The 19,546-nt window shown below is 42.6% G+C and overlaps 2 protein-coding genes across 4 annotated transcripts in view; both read left to right on the forward strand.

Moving 5' to 3' along the window:
• Positions 1 to 1,574: 1,574 nt before the first annotated feature.
• TAF13 (TATA-box binding protein associated factor 13) lies at positions 1,575 to 8,904 on the forward strand. The gene is made up of 4 exons (XM_054565024.1): positions 1,575 to 1,664; positions 2,460 to 2,538; positions 5,935 to 6,032; positions 7,648 to 8,904. The coding sequence occupies exons 1-4, from the start codon at positions 1,638 to 1,640 to the stop codon at positions 7,816 to 7,818; spliced, it is 375 nt and encodes a 124-aa protein (XP_054420999.1). The 5' UTR covers positions 1,575 to 1,637; the 3' UTR covers positions 7,819 to 8,904.
• Positions 8,905 to 14,571: 5,667 nt separating this feature from the next.
• The window catches only part of WDR47 (WD repeat domain 47), a 43,887-nt gene continuing 38,912 nt past the window's right edge, over positions 14,572 to 19,546 (forward strand). For all 3 annotated transcript variants that reach the window (XM_054565013.1, XM_054565016.1, XM_054565015.1), the window contains exon 1: positions 14,572 to 14,765. The gene's annotated coding sequence lies outside the window, so the exon portion shown is untranslated. The remainder of the gene's footprint in view (positions 14,766 to 19,546) is intronic.

Below are 19,546 nucleotides of genomic sequence, written 5' to 3' on the forward strand. Positions count from 1 at the left end.
TGGTGACATTGTTTCCTGACATTGTTCACAGCTCTTCCCAAGTTCCAAACAAAACAAAGTAAAAATCTGTCCAATTTCAGGGTAGTTGCTATTTTGGGAAAAACTCCCAGTTCTTTCCTTCCTGGATGTATTTCTCCTTTACAGAACACTTCACTTGTGACATTTCTGGACACCAAATGTGTGGATATTTTCTTCCCTCTCTCCAAGCAATTTGGCGACCCTTGATAGGTGTCCTACAATTCAACTCATTTCTGACTATCTACCTGGAGTAGTGTCAGATCCCACAGGTTAAGAGCTCAGTCCCACGGGACTGCCCCCCCTCCGCCCCCCACATAAATGCCAGTTGCAGTAGTAGGGCCCCAGGAGAGCCACAGCTTCTGTTTAACTTGGCTGCAAATCAGAAGTTCCCGTGACCTCCTCCCCCTTGCATTTTATTATTTATTGGAACGGCTCACAGAACTCAGGAAAACACTTCTGTTCACTAGTTTATTAAAGGATATGATCAAGGATACAGATGAACAGCCAGGTGAAAAGATACATTAGGTGAGGTTTGGGAGGGTCCTAGGTGCAAAGCTCTGTCCCTGTGGAGTTGGGGTAGGGCACCCTCCCAGTGTGTGGATGTTTTCCACAACCTAGAGGCTCTCCGAACCTGCCACTATCGGGACTTTCATGCCTCCTGTAGGCACAGTCAATTAACTCCATTCTTAGCCCCTCTCCCCTCTCTGGAGAACGGGCAGTTGAGACTGAAACTTCCAAGCTTCGGTGGCTTGGTCTTTCTGGTGACCAGATCCGATCCAAGAGCCATCCCATAGTTACCTCATTAAACAAAAGATGCTCCCAGTGCTCTTATTAGGAATTTACAAGGGTTTTTAGGAGTTCTTTGCCAGGAATCGGGAGCAGGAATATGTAGGTGTATACATGTATATAGAAACAAAGTTAGGTTCTACACTCAGATTATAAACAGATTTTTCACTCACTCAAATGTTTCATAGGACTTCAGAAATAGTGTATCGTGGGACAATTTCTCCTTGTGTGGCATCATCTCTTGCATTGCACAACATTTATATCCTTAGCTTTAGATTCTAATGCCCATGGTTTTCCCAATCATTCTAACCAAAAAAACTACCCACAAAAATTTAACTCCTCAGTCCAAGGGCTGGAACCGCCCCCGTGAGAACTAGTAGTGAAGAACAGTATCCCCAATAACCAACACACAGCTTAGCATAAATAACAGCGGGACTCTAAAAGTTGTTAAAATTGTTTAAGTACACCCTTGGGACAGCCTGAGACCACTGGCTAGCCCCACAATGATCCATCCATAGCTCGGCAGTCCCGAATCAGAGAGGGATGACTCCGCACGCAGAAGGAAATTTAGGGTGATACACGCCGCCTAGGCTTCCTTTTCTTTGCTAACCTTTAAGTCCTTCTTCGGGATCTGAGCCAAGAGCGCATCCTTAAGTCCCTAAAACGTCCGGGGTCCACTCCTAGTCGGTGCGCATGCGTAGCCTTCCCGCAGGCCCGCCCGATTAGGCCCCGCCCCGGCCCCGCCCGCGCCCGCGCGTCACCGGAAGTGAGGTAGCGGAAGTAGTAAAGCCTCCCCTGAGCGAGGGGCGCCAGTCCGTACGCTGGCTGGTGGGATGGCGGACGAGGAAGAGGACCCCACTGTGAGTGACCCCCTCTGTTTCAACCCGCTATTTTCCTTACTCCCTCGGGTACAGTAGCGGAGGCCGCCTTCGGAATTGGGTCTGTTTTCCTTAGTGAATTCAGCCGGCATAGTTGGCGACTTGAACCCTGCTGGGCTCTTTCCCTTCGTCCTTTTAGAAAGGAGAAGGGGAAGGTGGCCCCTTGCCTTTTACTTTTGGCCAGTATCTATCAGACACTCTTTGCAACGCCTGGAGAATCATCTGAGGTCAAAGCTAATGTTTGTTAGAGCTCACTATGAACCAGCAGTTCAGCTGCTCGCGAAACTGCACTTACTGTAAAGTATGGACCGAAAGTTGCAACCTGGGCTTCAAAACTTCTGTTCTCTGACCAAGTTATTTAAGTTCTATCCTTGGTGTTTATGTCATAAAATGGGGTTAAGGCTTAAGACCAGCATCGTGTAAGCAGCACTTAGTGTTAGCTTTGCTCGCTTTGATTCAGTACCAGTTCTTATAATCGTAAAACCGTCTAGCAGTAGGCCAACTGAATTGGTTAAAAGAAAAAAGGATGATCATTAGAACTTTTCCGAGAGAGACAGTAGGATTATTTTTAGAGACATTATAAAAGCCATTAGAGACATTAGAGACATATGCATGAGCTGGAGGTTGGACTAAAATGCTGTGATTTCATGAGTTTTTGTCCTTTGCTTTACGCTTCCTGGAATGATGTCAGTGTTGAAAACGGGGGAAAATATTAATTATTAAAAAATAAAATGCAATGCAATTACTTGACATTTTTATATACATTTTAACTTCTAGTTTGAGGAAGAAAATGAAGAAATTGGAGGAGGTGCAGAAGGTGGACAGGGTAAAAGAAAGAGGCTTTTTTCTAAAGAATGTAAGTAATATTTACAATGATTTTATTATAGATAAAACATTTTGGACATGTGCACTCAATGTAGGTTTATTGTTCAGAATCTGTTTCCTTGTAAGGATACTATTCTGAGACTTGCCTGTAAAATTCCGTCTAACCTGTGAATCATAGCTGGTAATGGTCCTAATCCCAATTTATATATAAATGCACACAAACACACACACACACACACACACTCTTTTTTTTTTTTTTTAAGATTTTTTTTGTTTATTTTTGGAGAGAGGGGCGGGGAGGAGAAAGAGAGGGAGAGAAACCTCAATATGTGGTTGCCTCTTGTGCGTCCCCCACTAGGGACCTGGCCTGCAACCCAGGCATGTGCCCTGACTGGGAATCGAATTGGCAACCGTTTGGTTTGCAGGCCGGCGCTCAATCCACTGAGCCACACCAGCCAGGGCCACATTCTTTTTTTAAGCAAGAAAATGTGATGAGTGTTTCAGTTTGGGGCCTAAGAACACATCTCCATTTCTTTTCCCGTCCCTAACCTTCACAGCAGTAGAAGAAGAGACTTCTTTGACTATAAGCCAAAGGTTCGGATGGATCCTGGAACAGATGCGGAGGGTAGAAATTAAGCTGGAGCTTTGGACTAAGGTGGGAAGGTGGTGAGCAGTGTGGGGCCGTGTAGAGGTATAGAGATCGTAAAATATCGATCCTCTGTTCTACCTCACTAGCCAGGTTTGACCATTTTTGTCAGCAGCACGAGGGACTGGTCCTGCCCAAACCACAAAAGGCACCATGGGAGTATGTTCTCCATCCCCATTCCTGAGTCCCTTACCTTTAGCTGTGGCTAGCCGGTGCTCAGTCCGCTGAGCCACACCAGCCAGCGCAGCTGAAACTTTTATTCTCCTTGGATTGCTTTATTTTTATGATGAAAAGATTTGGAATCTTCACAGCTTTCTCCTTGTCCTACTGGAATTTTGATATACTTACTGACCAAGATCTTTTCTCCTAAGCCTTAAAAAAAATTTTTTTTTTTTTTTTGCTAATATAACAAAGTTTCAAAGCATTCACTGGTATTTGTTTGGCTTCAAGACCCTTTAGCCAAATACAGTGTACATACTCCCTGTCTAATATGTTTTCCAGTGAAATATATTTCCCTGCTGGTGAATTCTACACTTTCAGGAAAAATAATAAGCATATTATTATTTTGGAGAATCCTGGCAGACAGTACTTCAGCCATGTCATCAAAGTTCACATCACCAGTGACAGGTCGACATCATGTACTTGTGATACGATGCATTAAGAGGGTACACCACCCCTGTAGCACCCTTTTCGGGAATGCACAACCATAATCTAACCATTAGAAAATATCAGATAAGCCCAAGTTGGGGGACATCCTACAAGGTAACTGACCAGTATTCTTCAGAAGTCAAGGTCGCGAAAAACAAGGAAAGTCTGAGGAACTGTCACAAATCAGAGGAAGCTAAGTGGGCATGACAACTAAATAGTGTGGGATCCTGGAACGGAAAAAAGACATTAGTGGAAAAACTGGTATAATCTCAGTAACTTGTACCAAAGTTAACCTTTTAGTTTTGATAAATGGCTCTGGTTTTGTAATGTTAACATAAGAGGAAGCTGGATACAGGGTATTCAGGAGCTCTGTACTAATTTTGCACCTTGTCTGTAAGTCTGAAATTATCTCCAAAAAAAAAAAACTTTTAGAAACCAAAAAGAGAGAGGATGAGAATGAATGAATGAATGAATGAATGAGAAAATGAGACTGTTGGCTTCTGTGTTTGTTTTCTCCCTCTTGTATCTGGACCTTACCCTTAGGGATACCTCTATCCCGGGCTGGCTTCAGGTCACCCCTTTCATTGCTTCCCTAGGTCTGGTCTACTTCACTTAATTTCTGTCAGCTTATGCTTCTCTTAAATAGTTATTATTCTTAATGTACTCTTTTCTACCTTGAGATGTCTTCTAGGTGTTCATTGCTGTCTTTTTTCTTTTTTTAAAGTAAAATTTACATACAATAAATTGTGGGTGAATTTTACATATATACTTGTAATCACCACTCAGATTAAGATAAAAAGCATTTCCAATGTGACAGTTTCACATTTATATGCCTCTCTGGAAATCTGATAAGTGTTGATTTTTCTTCCCAGGAAAAATGCACACACATGTAATGTATAAAATTTTCGCATATAAGTTTAGGAGGGTTCGAGGACTTCTTAAAGCTTGTCCATGGACTGACTGGAGTTATATGGGCTCCAGGATAACAGTCCATCGGGGTCCCATCGGCCCTAAACTATCGCGAAGGGTAATACTACTGCTGTGGGTAGGAATATAGACTCTGGAGCCAGATCAGCTGGGTTCAAGTTCAGGTTCCGTCTCTAACTATCTGTGTAACTTTGGGTAAGTCACAAACTTGGTGCCTCAGTTTTGTCATTTATATAGAATGGGGATAATAATAGCATCTTTAAAAGGGTTGTTGTGAGGATTAAATGAGTTATATGCATGAAAGGCTTAAAACTGCCTGGCATACAGGGTGGCGCAAAAGTGGTTTTACAGTTTGTGTGGAAAAATACAATAATTAATAAATAATAAAAGAATGAACTGTTTTGCGTATTCACAAACCTGCTTTTGTCCCACCCTATTTAGTAAGGACTATGTAAGTTTTCGCTACTAGCAGTTATTTTTACTACTCTGTATTACACTCTTATTCTCTTGGATTTTTTGTGGTTCCCTCAGATGCAGCCTGAAAGGGCTTTGCTGGCAGTTGCATTGATCTAGGGAGTGAAATGTCAAGATTCTGTATAGTAAGCTCTTTGCTACCTCTTTTGATTATTGTATTCTTCCTATAAGAAGGTAATTAGAACATGTTCTCATATATCTTTTTCTCTATGGTAATGTCAGAAAGGATTTTTTCCTTCTGTTTTTATGCCCCACTGACCACCTCCCCCGCTTCCCAAGGGCAAAGTCATTGCCATTCATCCTACCTCTGTCTATTTTAAGGTATTATGGGCCCTGACCAGTGTGGCCTAGTGGGTTGGGTGTTGTCCTGTAAACAAAAGGTCACTAGTTCCATTTCCGGTCGGGGCACATGCCTGGGTTTTGGGCCAGGTCCTCAATTGGTGTGGGAGGGGCAACTGATCGACGTTTCTTTCCCTCTCTTTCTCCCTTCCCCTCTCTAAAAAGAAAGAGTTAAAAAAAAAAAGTATTCTGGGAAGGTTGATGATTAGATGATAGCTATGAGATTGTGGTTAAAACCTTTTACACCAAAATCATACTTGGACACAACAAATACAATGTAAATGTATTTTTATACCAGTGTACTCTATAACTTGGTTAAATTCCGATTTGAAAAAAGTATTGGTCAAGTGGTTGAATTTGTTCGAGTAAACAGGAATGATGACTCTTTTACAGTGCGATGTATGATGTATGGGTTTGGGGACGACCAGAACCCTTACACTGAGTCGGTGGATATTCTCGAAGACCTCGTTATAGAATTCATCACTGAAATGGTAAGGTTTTTTATGATTGGTTCTTAGTTAATTAAAAATAGATTTGAAATTCTGTCTTTATGTAAGACTAGAACTATGGCATCCTTTAGAAATAATCTATCCATTTGGGTGCCTGTTTTGTGGGAATTATTGTTTACTATTTATTACTAAGAATGGAGATATTTTGTGTGTGTTTATACATATATACATATACGAGGTCCATCTGGAAAGAGTCCAACCATTGTTAATATAACAAGAATGGTTTGTGCAACATCGATGAAACCTGGCAACCAGGGAAAGTGGACTGGAATGTGCATGTGTGAACAGTGACGACCTCACTGTACCAGTCAGTGGGGCAGTAGACTCCATTGAGTGACCATGTGTACCATGTGGCCGTCACAATCAAAATGTGTGAGTGGAGCAACAAATCTGCATCAAATTTTGCATTAAGCTTGAACATTTCTCCATGGAAACTATTTGGATGATTCAGAAGGCTGCAGCTATGGGCAGCTGCGTGGTGACTGGCAGCTTCATCACCGCAACGTGCCCACTCATGCATCATGTCTCATGCAGAGTTTTTTGGCGAAACATCAAATCACCCAAGTGACTCAGCCTTCCTTCAGCCTGGATTTGGCATCCTGTGACTTCTGGCTTTTCCCAAGTCTAAAATCGCCTTTGAAAAGGAAGAGATTTCAGACTGTCGATGAGATTTGGGAAAATATGACGGGGCAGCTGACGGCGATTAGAAGAACTGTGTGAGGTCCCCTAAGGTGCCTCCTTTGAAGAGAACCGAGGCATCATTGTCCTGTGCCCAGTGTTTTTATATCTTGTATCTTCTACAGTAAATGTCTCTATTTTTCATAGTACATGACTGGGTACTTTCTGGACAGACCTCATATGTACATGTATACGTGTGGTTATGCACACACAATATAGAGACAACTAATGCCAAGATTTTGGTGAATATTCTTTTGTCTTTTTGCATGTATTTATAAAATTGAAATTATGTGGTATATATTAATACAGTCTTATAACCTGTGTTTTTGTGGGCGTTCTTTTTCCCATCCAGGTAAGCCCAGACCGTTTCTCCATGTCACTGCATAGTACTCTCTATTTCCAGTGGTTTCATAATATTGAATAGATGTGCTCAGGTTTATTTACTTAAATATTTATTCACTACTTAGTTTCCCTTTCTTTGTCATCAGAAATAAAGCTGTGACGAACCTTTGTTTCTGCACAGGATGACTATCATGATAGGGGAGGAGATTTGACTTTAAGAAAACCGATCAATATTGAGATGAACACAAATTTTAAATGAAATTGGCGATTCCAAAGAAATTATGAAGTTATTTTCCACAAAAACTACATATATCAAAAAACAAGAAAGAAATATCAATAAATTTGGTAGCTTTCATGTCCTTAAAATTAAAAAAATGTGTATGAAGGAAGAGAAATGCTGCTAATCACACAGCAGAGAGTGGACAGAGACCATGAATGGAAAGATAATTCACAAGTGAATAGCTATAATAGTTAGAAGAAATCTTCAAATTCACCGGTATTGAAGACATACAACTTAAAAGAGTAAAATATTATGTTTTAAAAAATTAATTAAATTTTATATGTTTCTTTGTAATAGACTCACAAGGCAATGTCAATTGGAAGACAAGGGCGGGTACAAGTTGAAGATATTGTCTTCCTGATTCGAAAGGATCCAAGGAAGTTTGCTAGAGTTAAAGACTTGCTCACTATGAATGAAGAATTGAAGCGAGCTAGAAAAGCATTTGATGAAGCAAACTATGGATCTTGATGACTTTTCTACTTTCTGAAGCTTCATTATCTTCTGGAGAGACAAATAATCATATGTTTTACATAGTAAGGTTCTGACAACTAGCCATGTAAGTGAAAGATGGAGAAGCACAAAGTTTCCCACCTTTATTTTCATATTTTCTATTTTAGAGTGATAGTTGAGCCTTTAACTGCCTGCCATGATACTACCGCACCTGACTGACTTACTGGGTTTTAATGACCATGTGTAATTTCAAGGACCTTGCAAACCATGTAGAACTGTCTGACTTTTGATTGTCTAAACAATGAAGTAGTACTTCTGTATTAGGTGTATTTGTGCCATTGTAGGCTATGCTGTTTAATATGTAAAGTCTAAATGGCACCTTTGACTTTATGAGAGCTAAGACATGATAACTAAAGCTCCAACGTTTTTAGACTACAATAGTCTGAGAGGTAATTAAAAGGCAGTGAAATGGTTTGTGTTTCTTTTAAGAAGATGATAGAAGAATATACAGTCTTTTATAGGAGTGTTTATCTGTCTTAACGTAATAATTTGTTTTAATATTTTTTCCTTTTGATAAAGAGAGTGATGGGGGAAGGAGAAACTAAAAATTTCATGAATGCTTCTGTGTTGAAGCCTTTTTGATTTCAAACCTTTCGGGCTTATGATATGCTATTTGTCAAGTTTTAAGAGAACTTATTTTCCCAGGTCAGATTTCCCTTCTAAATAAAAACAAAGGCTTTCAGTAGGAATGCCATTGCTTAAAAAGCTGATGGCAGGATAAGCATTTGGGTAATGTTTTATAAACATTTGAGTACTTGTTCATTGCAGAAATGTGTACTTGACTAAAACCATATGCGGCTATGGAAACCACTTTTGTAGATCAGGATATACAGGTTTTGTGTGTATTTAGCTTATTGTATTAAATTATTATTGTACTTAGCTTAAAATAAGGATTAAAATTGCATTTAGAGAGATCAGTGAGTATTACTTTTTGTGAAACTGAATGTCTTGTGTGCCACTTCTAAACATTATATATCAGTACTTAGGAAAGTTTTACTTTCTTAACCTATTGATACAGAATTAAAGTATGAAAAATTAAAAAAAGATTAATACTTCAATTTGTGTGATTTTTTTTTTTTTAAACCATCCCATTACTGGTAATATAATTCTAGCTGCTGAATCTCATTTAAAACATTTTTTCTGTATTATTATTATAATGCACTTGAATTGATAGTGAAATTCAAGGTAGCTGGGCTGATCTTTTTGTTATTTAAAAAAGTAAAAACGAGTTGAGAAGCTATTTCAGTCTAAGCCGAAGTCAAGAAGGGGAGCAGAATAATAAAACATTAATCTCTCACCATTTTTGCTGATGAGGTCTTCCTCGCTCTGGTGGAGGAACTGGTAGTGACTGGCACCTGGGCAGTTGGACCGGGTGCCTGGGTCGCCCTGCTCGGGCTGCTTTAGCAAATGCCATCCACCGGGCACTTAGACAACAGATTTATTTTCTCTCAGTTCTGAAGGCCAGAAGTCCGAGGTCACGGTGCCGGACGGCCAGGTCCTGGTGAGGACCCCCCGGGACTGCCTCTCACTGAGCCCGCACACGGCTGCCCGCCCTGTTGTCTCTTCCTCCTATAAGGGCCGTGCTTCTGTCGCATCAGAATCCTGCCCTCATGACCTCATTTAACCTCATTCACCTCCCAAAAGGCCCCGTCTCCGGTACAGTCAAATGGAGGGGGTGTTAGGGCTTCCACATACAAAGTTTAGAGGGACACAGTTCAGTCTATTAGTCTTATACTTTTGCCAACGATCCTGGCATATAAGAAGTTTTGTATGGATACTTACAGAGAAAAAACCATGTGAAGACACCAGAAGGAAGTTTTGTATGGCACTTTGTATTAAGACTTTTTTAGATTGCAAATGAAAGAACTTAACTCAAAAACAGCATGAACAAAAAAGGAAATTATCGGCTTATCCAACTGGAACAAGGGAAAGAAAAACTTGAGAACCAAGACACTGCCCCTCTCTATCCAAATTTTGGCTTCACTCTCTCAGGAACCTCCATGTGTCAAGAGAACAAGATGGCAAGTAGATGTAGGGTTCCATCCATGTAACTCCTAATCGAGGAAGCTACTTCGCTTCTAATACAGAGGATTCCAGGCAAGGATCGTGACTGCCCGGGCTCGAGCATTCCTGGACCGGTCACTGGCCAGGACGCAGCCGCAGCCGTCCTGCGGCCGGGGCCTCAAGCCCTACCTCTGATGGGACCTGGGCGCTGCTCTTAGCAGGAGAAGGAAGGAGGCGGGGCAGACAGAAATAGCAGATGTGCGCTGACTTGGTTCATGCTGACGTTAAGACAGCATGGCTCTCTCCCATCATCTAAAGTTGTGCTGTGCAGTATGGTAGCCACTAACTACATTAGGCTATTGAGCTAATTAAAATAAAATAAAGTTAGAAATTTTCCATTGCACCAGCTTTCTTTCAGGTGCCCAATAGTGCCCAGTTGCCGCAGGTCTAGCGGCTACTGCACTGAATAGTGCTGATACATACATTTCTGTTACTACAAAATTCATTTGGACAGTGCTAATCTAAAGGGTTCACGTGGTCTCCTAAATTAATTCTTTTTTTGTTCGTTTAAGTTACTGTGGAAAATCTCAAGTATACACAATAAGAGGATAGCATTGTGAGCCCCCACCTTTGACAATTAACCTTTTGCTAATTTAATGTCTTACCTATTCTCCCATCAGTTTTAGGGGGTAGAGGGGCAGTATTTTAAAGCAAATCTCAGATATTGTATCATTTCATCTGTAAGTACTTCAGTATGTATCTCTAACAAAAAGTTTTAAAGGTGCCCCAGTACTACTGTACTCAACAAAAATTAACACTAATTCGTTAATGCCATGTAAAACCTGATCTCTGCTTACATCTCTTGATTTGTCTCAAAGTATCTTTTTGAGTTTGCGTGTTAGGTTCTATTGCTGAAAAGCTACTTACTGCAAATTTCGTGACTTAAAACCATTATCTTACCAGTTCCCTAGGTCAGAAGTCTGACATGGGCCTCACTGGGCTAAAGTCAAGGTACCAGGACGGCCAGGTTCCTTTCTGGATGTTCTAGGAAAGATCCGTTCGTTTGTGTCTTCCATCTTCTAGAGACAGCATTCCTTGGCTTGGGGTCCGCTCTTGCCTTCAAAACTAGCCCCTCTGAGTGTCTCTGACCCTGCCATAGCCATGTCGCCCTCTGACCCCAGCTGGGAAAGGTTCTCTGCTTTTAAGGACCCATGTGATTATAATGGACCCACTTGGAAAACCCAAATTAATCTCCCCATTTCAAGGCCCTTAAACTTTGCATTAGAAAATTCTCATTTACAATGGAAGTGGAATGTAGAGTTCACGAAAGAGAACAGCAGGCCATGCTGAAAGGTAGGTTCTTAAATAAAAGCAGGTAACCCTTAGGCCCTGGCCAAGTAGCTCAGTTGGTTAGAGCGTCCTGAAATGCCAAGTTTATGGGTTCAGTCCTGGTCAGGGCACATACAAGAATAAGCCAATGAAAACATAAATAAGTGGAAAAACAAATTGATGTTTCTCCTTCTCTCTGTAAAATCAATTTAAATTTTTTAAAAAAATTCTATGTTTAAAAAGAAAACAGGAAAAATGCATCCCAGGGCTTGAAGCAATGCAGAGGTAGGGGTGGGAGGGTTGTTGCCTGGGGACTTATCTTCAAGATTGCCTTGTTACTGAAACTAGAAACTTGGCTTGGTTAGACTGTGGTCCCTATACACTAAGATTGTGGGTTCGATCCCCAGTCAGGGCACATACAAGAATCAACCAATGAATGCATCAATAAGTGGAACAACAAATTGATGTCTCCCTCTCTCTCTCTCTCTCTCTCAAGTCAATAAAAATTTTAAAAAGTACATCTTTATGTTGAAACAAGAATACATTTTTCTTTCCTAGGTTTACCCATCCATGTATAACTTAAGCTTTTGTTAGGAGTCTGGTCTAGACAGGAGCTGTGGTAGAACTGGTATTCTGCCTACATAGTCCTTGAAACTGCCTGAAGGAGAAACAGCAATGGTGGCACTTTGTTGTCCCAGAACTGGGGCACTGCTTGCTTGGAAGCGTGCAGCTCTTTGGTGTGTGTATTTATAAGTGCATGTTCTAACAATGAGAGGAGAGCTTTTAAAGCAAGTTCCCGTATCCCCACTGAACTTCCCCTGAACAGCTTGAGGCAAGATTTCCTAACTTAAGCTCGTACTCAGATTTCTTTCTATTTGGGGAAAACCAAAAACTTCTTTTCCCCTTTATAGAAGTGAGATTTGCAAACCTTATTAAAAGGGGTCCACCTTAGCCTGCAGGCATTTGTGTCACAAGGCCCCATGAGTCATTCAGTCAAGTTAGAACCTGTGTTTTTAACCGATGCCCAACCTAGTTCCTAAGCCAGAGTAGGCACTCAATAAATATTTGGAGAATGATTGAGCCTGTACCTTGGGATCTAAGGACAGTCCTTCATCTGAGAAAGCCTTGTCTTTTCTGAACAATTCCTGTTTTGCAGCAGCTAGAGTGAAAGACAAGCAGATCTAATCTTAACTAGAGTGGCTGAGTATGGAAGGAAAGGTGATACCTTAGGCGACAGCTATTAAGGTTGTAGTGTAAAACCTGATGTTACACTTGGAAGCAAATACACAATCAATGCATTTGTCAGTGTACAAGTAATAAGATGTACCAGTGCCTGGTTTCTTTCCTCCTCCCATTCCCCGTTTCTGGAAATATTGTATAATGGTCGTGTATTTGCTTCTAACAATCCTGATTGCTATTCATTGAAAACTGAGATGCAGATGACACTATGCCATAGAATTTGGGGGATACAAACATGAATAAGACCCTTTATTCTCTCTACCTTGTTCGAATAAAGTCATTTTTCTTGAAGTTAAAAGTTGCAGTTGTTACAGAGTAGAATGGAAAAAGATTTTAAGAGTCAGAACGGATAGAATCTTGGCTCCGCTGTATATCAGCTGTTTGACCTTGGGCAAGTTATTTCCCTTAATCTTTAAATGCGAATAATTAACACGCATCTTAAAGGAGATTGTGAGGCTTAAAAGAGAACACGGGAGAATGCTTCATTTTGTGCTTCATTGAATGCTTCATTTTCATTAATGAATGCCAAAACCAATGTAGTACATAATTTGGGTTCTTTTTTTTTAAATTTTCATAGCACTCTGCCCCTAATAGGTAGTCGAATGTTTGTCATATTGTCCTTAGTTAGTAACTCTAGATCCAGTTGAATATTTAAATATTTAAATAGTTCTGGTTCTTGCAACTACTGTTGTTTGAGAATTAAGATTGAGAAATGGATTTTCAATGGAAATATACTGGCCAAATAATTGACAAACTGTTTCCAGGATATATCATATCTGCCCACCTTTTCAATTTAAACATTCTATAAAGTTTTTTTTTTTTTTTAAAGATCTCAACACCTGGGGTAACATTAAGTTGTGTTTATATTTATTTGTTGGTCAGTTATCATTGAGAGAATTCTTAATGAAGGCTTCCTTCCCGGAATTAAGGCTAGGCTATTGAAGTTTTGGAATTTGTGCTTGTCATTGTTTTCCCCTAATTTGTGATTATTTTTCTTAAAACCTTTTTCTCAAGCTATAGCTTTTTTGTATCTTGAATTAGAGCAAATTCTTTGTTTACAGAAATGTTTTTCTTTATTCTTACCACACTCCTTAACACATTTCCCCCACTTTGGGAGGCCCAGCCCGCTCTTGGCTTTTTGCCTTTGTGAGTACGAGGCTATTGCAGCCTTGTGCACTGTGTTCCTTAGTTCTGCATGGTTTTACTTCCTGTACGCTTTAATTCAGCTCATTTGAGCATCATGTGTATTTGTGGAATACTAGGTTTACGCTGAGGGGAAATGAACCTAGAGGCTCTGGTTAGAAATAAATGTTAAAGACATTCAGGGGCCTTGGGGTTTGCAAGCCGGAAACACAAGTAGGCAATACCTGGAGTGTTCTGAAGAACAAAAGCTTCAGGGTTCTTGTAGTGAAAAGTTCATTCTTGGGAAGAATCGGTCCTGCCTTCTTTGCTTCTGGATTGGTCCAGAAGAGGATCTAACAGATACGAGGTGGTCTGGATGACGGATGTCCTCGTGCTGCACCGGAGGGGTGGGAAGTATTGAGGTTTTGCTGCCAATGAGCTCACACCCAAAAGAGGCAGTAAAAAACTGTGAACGCTTGAGTATTAAGTAATTGACACATGCTTCAAAGCAGATCATGATGAAATCAAGAAGAGGGTAATTGCTGGAGTTTCAGCAAGGATGCAGCCTAAGAAAACAGGAGGGAAGCCTTATTTCATTAGCCTTTATTACTAAATTATCCAGGAGAAATATCAAAAGACAATTCTAATATGCAGAGGACTCTAGGTTGGGAGGTGACAATCCCCTAGGCGCTATTTTGGGATAAACGGTCACGGCGGCCAGGGGTCGGCGTCCAGGCTGCGTGTCTCACGCAATCGCAGCGCCCGCTGTCCCTCCCGGTCCAGCTAGTCCTTGGAGCATTTGCCAGGAGCCGGTCCATCCAGCAAGGGCCTCGCCTCGCCGGGCTCGGCCCCCCCGGCCGATTCTCCTATCCGCGCAGGCACCTGCCTGGCCGCCCCGCTGGCGGGGTCCTGAGGCGCCTCGGGGAAGCGCGGCGATTGGCTGGGCTCGGGGCTGGAACCGGGCTCTGCACCGTTTGACAACCGCAGTCTGCAAGAGGCAGGGCTGAGCGGCCGCCGACCTGGGAGGGGCGGACGGGAGGAAGGGCGGACTGACGATCTGATGGACTGACGCGAGGCGGAGGGAGGACCGACGCGAAACCCAGACCGCCGCCCTCGCGTTCCCGCCCCACCCGGAGCCGGCCGCCTCGGGGCCCCGGCCGCCGGCCTCCCTGCCGCTTTCTCCTCCGCCGCTTCTCCGGGCTCGCCCGCAGGTGAGTGACTCCGGGAGGCGGAGGCGGGGTCGGGCCGCACCGCACACCTCGCGTTGCCATGGTCACCCGTCGCCACCTGTCACCACCTGATGGGGCCCCGAGCCGGGCGACCCTCAGGGCGGCGCTCGCGGCCCGGGAGCAAGGTCTTGGGTAGGCTTGGGTGCTGACTGGGTGGTACTGGGGTCGCGGGTAAGGGCCTGGGCGCCGCCGGATAAGGACCTGAGAACTGCGGGCCGATGTGAGGCCGCCGCCCCTGGACCACACCTTCCCCTTGCTGCCAGCCCGGCTCCGGGGGCACAGCGACGCCCCGCGCCCTGGCTCTGCCCTCCTCTGAGCCCTCAGCGGCCGCGAGGGTCGAGCCCACCTCGCGGCCGCCGAGGGGCGGGAGAGGGGCAGGCGGGGCCGATTCTTCCTTCCTCGGACACGCCTTGGCCGGGAGGAGCGGGGCTGCGGGGCTGGGAGCGAGGGCGCCGAGGGGCAGCCCCGCGGGGCCGGGCTTGGCCTTTCTAACATCGGCAGTCAAGGGGGGCAGCCTTTGGGGGTCTGCGCGGGGTCCAGGGGAGGGGCGGCGACGGGATTGGGAACTGGGGTTGAGCCCGGGCGGGGGCGCCTGCCTGGGAGACGTGGGAGGTCGTAGAGCTCCTGGGGTTAAGCCGGTTGCCTGTAACGGGGAGAAAGAGGTTGGGGCTGCAGCTCTGGGGCCAGGCCTTGGCCAGAAGGGCCGGCGGCGGCAGCGGCAGCGGCAGCGTTTGACCAGCATCTGATTTTTCCTCCTCTGTACCCAGACTCGGAGTCACTAACCACGCACGGTGTCTGAGCCGAGCGTTTTTTGGCAGTTTGGTTCTCTGCATAATGAAGGGAGAAGTCTTTGTTCCACCCAGATTCATAGGTTGTGATCCTAACACTTATTTCCCTCCCTTTGTTGTAGACTTTATAGGATACTTCAAGAAGTTCATGGCACAGGAATTAACATGTAGGTTTTAATGTGTAGAAATCTTTTTTCACAGTAAATCCAAGTAGGCTTTTTTGATCTCGAGGGTTGGCATGTGTTTTCATTGAAATTTTACTAGAAAGGAGACGCCTAAGAGCCCATTTTCCTTTATATGGCATATTCTAGAGATCTCATTTCAAAGGAAGGTATAATGAACAATTTTACCTTAGGTTTTAGGGGGTAGACAGCTTCCCCAGAGGAAAGAAAAAATATTATACATTGATGGAAAAGACAAGCAATTAAGCCATAACAGTATATTGTTCGGTTAAAAAACAAACAAACAAAACCCTTGAGTTTAGATATCCTTATATATAACTTAAAAATTTTTTCCACTACAGTACAGTATTATATTAGTTTTAGGTATACTAAGCGTGTAATTTCTGTGTGTGTGTAAGGTATTTTAACCTGTTTATCTTCCACCCTCCAACTTCATGATTTTTTTCCCCTCTCCCTCTTTTTAAAAGCCAGTAATAGGAATGTGTCATAAGAGAACAGGGGTACTGTCCTATGTCCCTAGTTACATAATTGTGTCCAGCCTCTTCTGTTTATGAAATGGAGTTTGTTACTGAATGGACAGCATGTGATAGGCTTGATACAAGCTGCAGTTTGAGAAACACTTCAAAATCAGTGTGAAAAGGTGCAGCTTTCCTTAGGAGATAGGTAAGCTGGACGCCGGGTTGAAGTTTCCCTTTGCCGCTGATTACAATCTTGGAAGAGCCACTTACCTTCCGTTGACCCTGATTTCTAGATCTGTAAAATGGGGATAATACCTGCTATTGTTTTAGTCTGTGAATGGGTTCTGAAGTTGAACAAAATAATGTATTGGAAAGCACTCTGGAAAAAAATTTAAGGCATCTACTGATTACCTTTTAATAGAGGGGAGCTTTGGCAAGGGTAATTAAAATGTTCTTCACGGTCTCTCCAGCATTTTCAGGTCCAGGACCTTATTTCTTATAATGGCTTTAAGAGCCTCCAGGGAACTGTTAAGGTGGATTTGTACTCCCCAGCAGAGGATCTTTATTTCTGTGGTAACATGGAGAAAGGGGGCTTCCGCCCTGTGTGTGGGTCAGGGTTGCTTTTCTGCTTTTAGTAGGAGGTTCTCATATTTAGAAAATAAGACTATGGCAAATAGCTGTGACTTGAGTTTCATTTGGTATTAAATAATACTCAGTGTGGATCATTGGTTCTTGATTTATAAAGAAATAGCTTACTTTGTTCTGTTTGACCTATGCTTTTCAAATAGAGGTATTTACAGCATTAGAGATAAGATACTCTGTGCCAAGGGCTAAATTTGTGGTCACGTAACATGGCACACACTGATGGGGTTGCCATCAATTTTACTTGAAGCCTTATATTGAAATGTATTGTTTTTATATTAAAACAAAAAGATAATACAGAGAATGGGATATTTACGCTATTTTTAAAAAAGATTTTATTTATTTTTAGAAAGGGGAAGGAAGGGAGAAAGAGAGGGAGAGAAGCATCAATGTGTGGTTGTATTTTACACGCCGCCTGGTGGGGACCTGGCCCGCAACCATGTGCCCTCACTGGGGATTGAACCAGCGACCCTTTGGTTCGCAGGCACGCACTCCATTCAGTGAGTCACACCAGCTGGGGCAGAACATTTACACTATTTCTAAGGTAAACTTTAAAGACTTTCAAAAATTTCATGCTTAAGGGCTCTCTGAAGATATGCTCAATTTCTTGGACCCTTATGCAGAAAAGTTTAAGAAGCATTGCCTTAGACTTACTCAGCTAATGAATGGTAAATCACTACATTGCACAGGAAACAAGTTGAATTCCAATTTCGAAAACTCTAGAAATTAAGCTGAAATTATTAGGCTCAGGATTACCTCAATCTTAATTATCCCCTCTTGTTTTTACCCCTGCAAATATCATAACGTTGTAGTGGAAAGGTCACAGGATTGTAGTGAGATAGACTCCGTTGGCCCATTCTGTATCTTTTGCTGTGTGACCTTGGACAAGTATCTAATGTCTTTGAGCATTAGTGTTCTCATCTGTAAAATGAAATTATAGAGTTGTAAGAACTACAGAGATAATATATAGGAGTATTTATAGCACAAGGCCTGACATAGTAGATGCACAATAAATGTTAGTATCCTTTCCCTTCCCATCTCTGTATCTTAGGATATTAATAATCCTTCAAACCCATTCTTAGCAGGAAACCACATTACCCCTCTGATCTCCCATTGCATTTCTTTTGTAATTCTTTTATGGTACTCTTTAAAAAAAAAAGAGAGGGATTTTATTTATTTATTTTTAGAGAGAAGGGAAGAGGGGGAGAGAAACATCGATGTGCGAAAGAAACATGGATCGGTTACTTCTTGTACACGCCTCGACTGGGGACCAAACCCACACTCAGGCATGTGCCTTGACCCGGAATCAAACCGATGGTCTTTTGCTTTGTGGAGCGGTGCCAGTCGGCTGAGCCACACCAGTCAGGGCTATGGCACTCTACTTTCTATTCTGACTGTTCAGGTGTGCTCATTGTACAATGCCTACATCGTGGGAAGTGTTAGTTTCGCAGCATGCAGTTGCTAACCAGGCCATTCCTGGTGTGTGGTGTTCTATTTGGGGTGTATCAAGGGGAGATTAACAAATGTTAAGAGGAGAACGGCCACAATGGTAGGGGATCTGAAAGCTCTGTGAACACTAATTGAAGGAAGTAGGGGAATAAATGTGATTATTGGCAGATTCAAGTGTGTGAAAGATTTTAACACGACACACTTGCAGTATGTGACCCAGAAGACGTAACTAGATGAAAGTGACAAGTAGATTTCAATTCAATATTAGAAAAAAAACTTTTTTACTTGTGAAAAAAATGAAGTTCTGTTATTATCTATTGTTGTGTAACAAATTGCCCTGAAATTAGTGGCTTAAAACAACACATATCACTGTTTCGGAGGGTGAGGAATCTGGGCACAGCCCAGCTGGGTGGCTCTGACTTAAGGCCTCTTGGGGGTGTGGTCAGGGTACCCCCAGGACTGTGGTCTCACCTAAGACTTGACTCGGGATGATCTCCTTTCCAGCTGATGCGGTCCTCTTCCCTTTAGGCTGCTGGACTGAGGGCTTCCCTCCCTCTCTGGTTGTTGCTTGGAGGCTTCCCCTAGTTTCGTCACTTGGATCTTTCCTCAAGGTTGCCTCATGACATGGCAGCTGGCTTCCTGCAGGGAGAGCAGCTTGAGCAAGGGCACATTCCTGCACTCAAGATGGATTCTGCAGTCCCTGCAAATCTTGGAAGGGACATCCCAACATTTCTGTACTTTTGGGGAGAAGTGAGTCACTAAATCCAGCCTACATTTGAGGGCCAGGGACTAAAAGGGTGTAAGCACTAGTCTGCTCATCGATGACCATGTTAGAGACTGCCTCTCACAGGTGTGCCAGGGGCCTTTACGTAGAGGGTGGCCGACCGCCTGCCAGAGGTAAGTATTTAGCTATTCTGTACTAAATAGGGGCGTGGACTAAGGCACCTTCCACCTCCATTCTGTGATAAATGTGTAAATGCTAAGGAAGTAGAAAATCTAAGGATAGAAAACTTTAATAGGTAATTATATAGCATATATTCTATTGTACTTCTTTCAATCGTTAATGCATTTATAATTTTGGCTTTTTCAGGACATTTTCAAGTTTTTGTGACTCTTGGTTCAGTACATTTCCTTATATGTTTCTGAATGTTTTGACTTCCGATTTAAAAATTAGTATTTCGTGTAGTTCAGTTTTTGAGTCATATAAAAACACCTTAAGTTCAGCATTTCTCTTTGGAAACAAG

The sequence above is a fragment of the Pteronotus mesoamericanus genome, unplaced genomic scaffold (genome assembly GCF_021234165.1).
Source record: "Pteronotus mesoamericanus isolate MK-2021 breed Mesoamerican mustached bat unplaced genomic scaffold, CSHL_Meso_final scaffold_99, whole genome shotgun sequence".
NCBI classification, from domain to species: domain Eukaryota; kingdom Metazoa; phylum Chordata; class Mammalia; order Chiroptera; family Mormoopidae; genus Pteronotus; species Pteronotus mesoamericanus.

Excerpts from the sequence above, each read along its gene's own strand:
- TAF13 (XM_054565024.1), top strand. The coding sequence starts at position 1,638 with ATGGCGGACGAGGAAGAGGACCCCACT. Across the intron at positions 2,539-5,934 it reads GAGGCTTTTTTCTAAAGAAT|TGCGATGTATGATGTATGGG; the intron begins GTAAGTAATATT and ends ACTCTTTTACAG. Across the intron at positions 6,033-7,647 it reads TAGAATTCATCACTGAAATG|ACTCACAAGGCAATGTCAAT; the intron begins GTAAGGTTTTTT and ends TCTTTGTAATAG.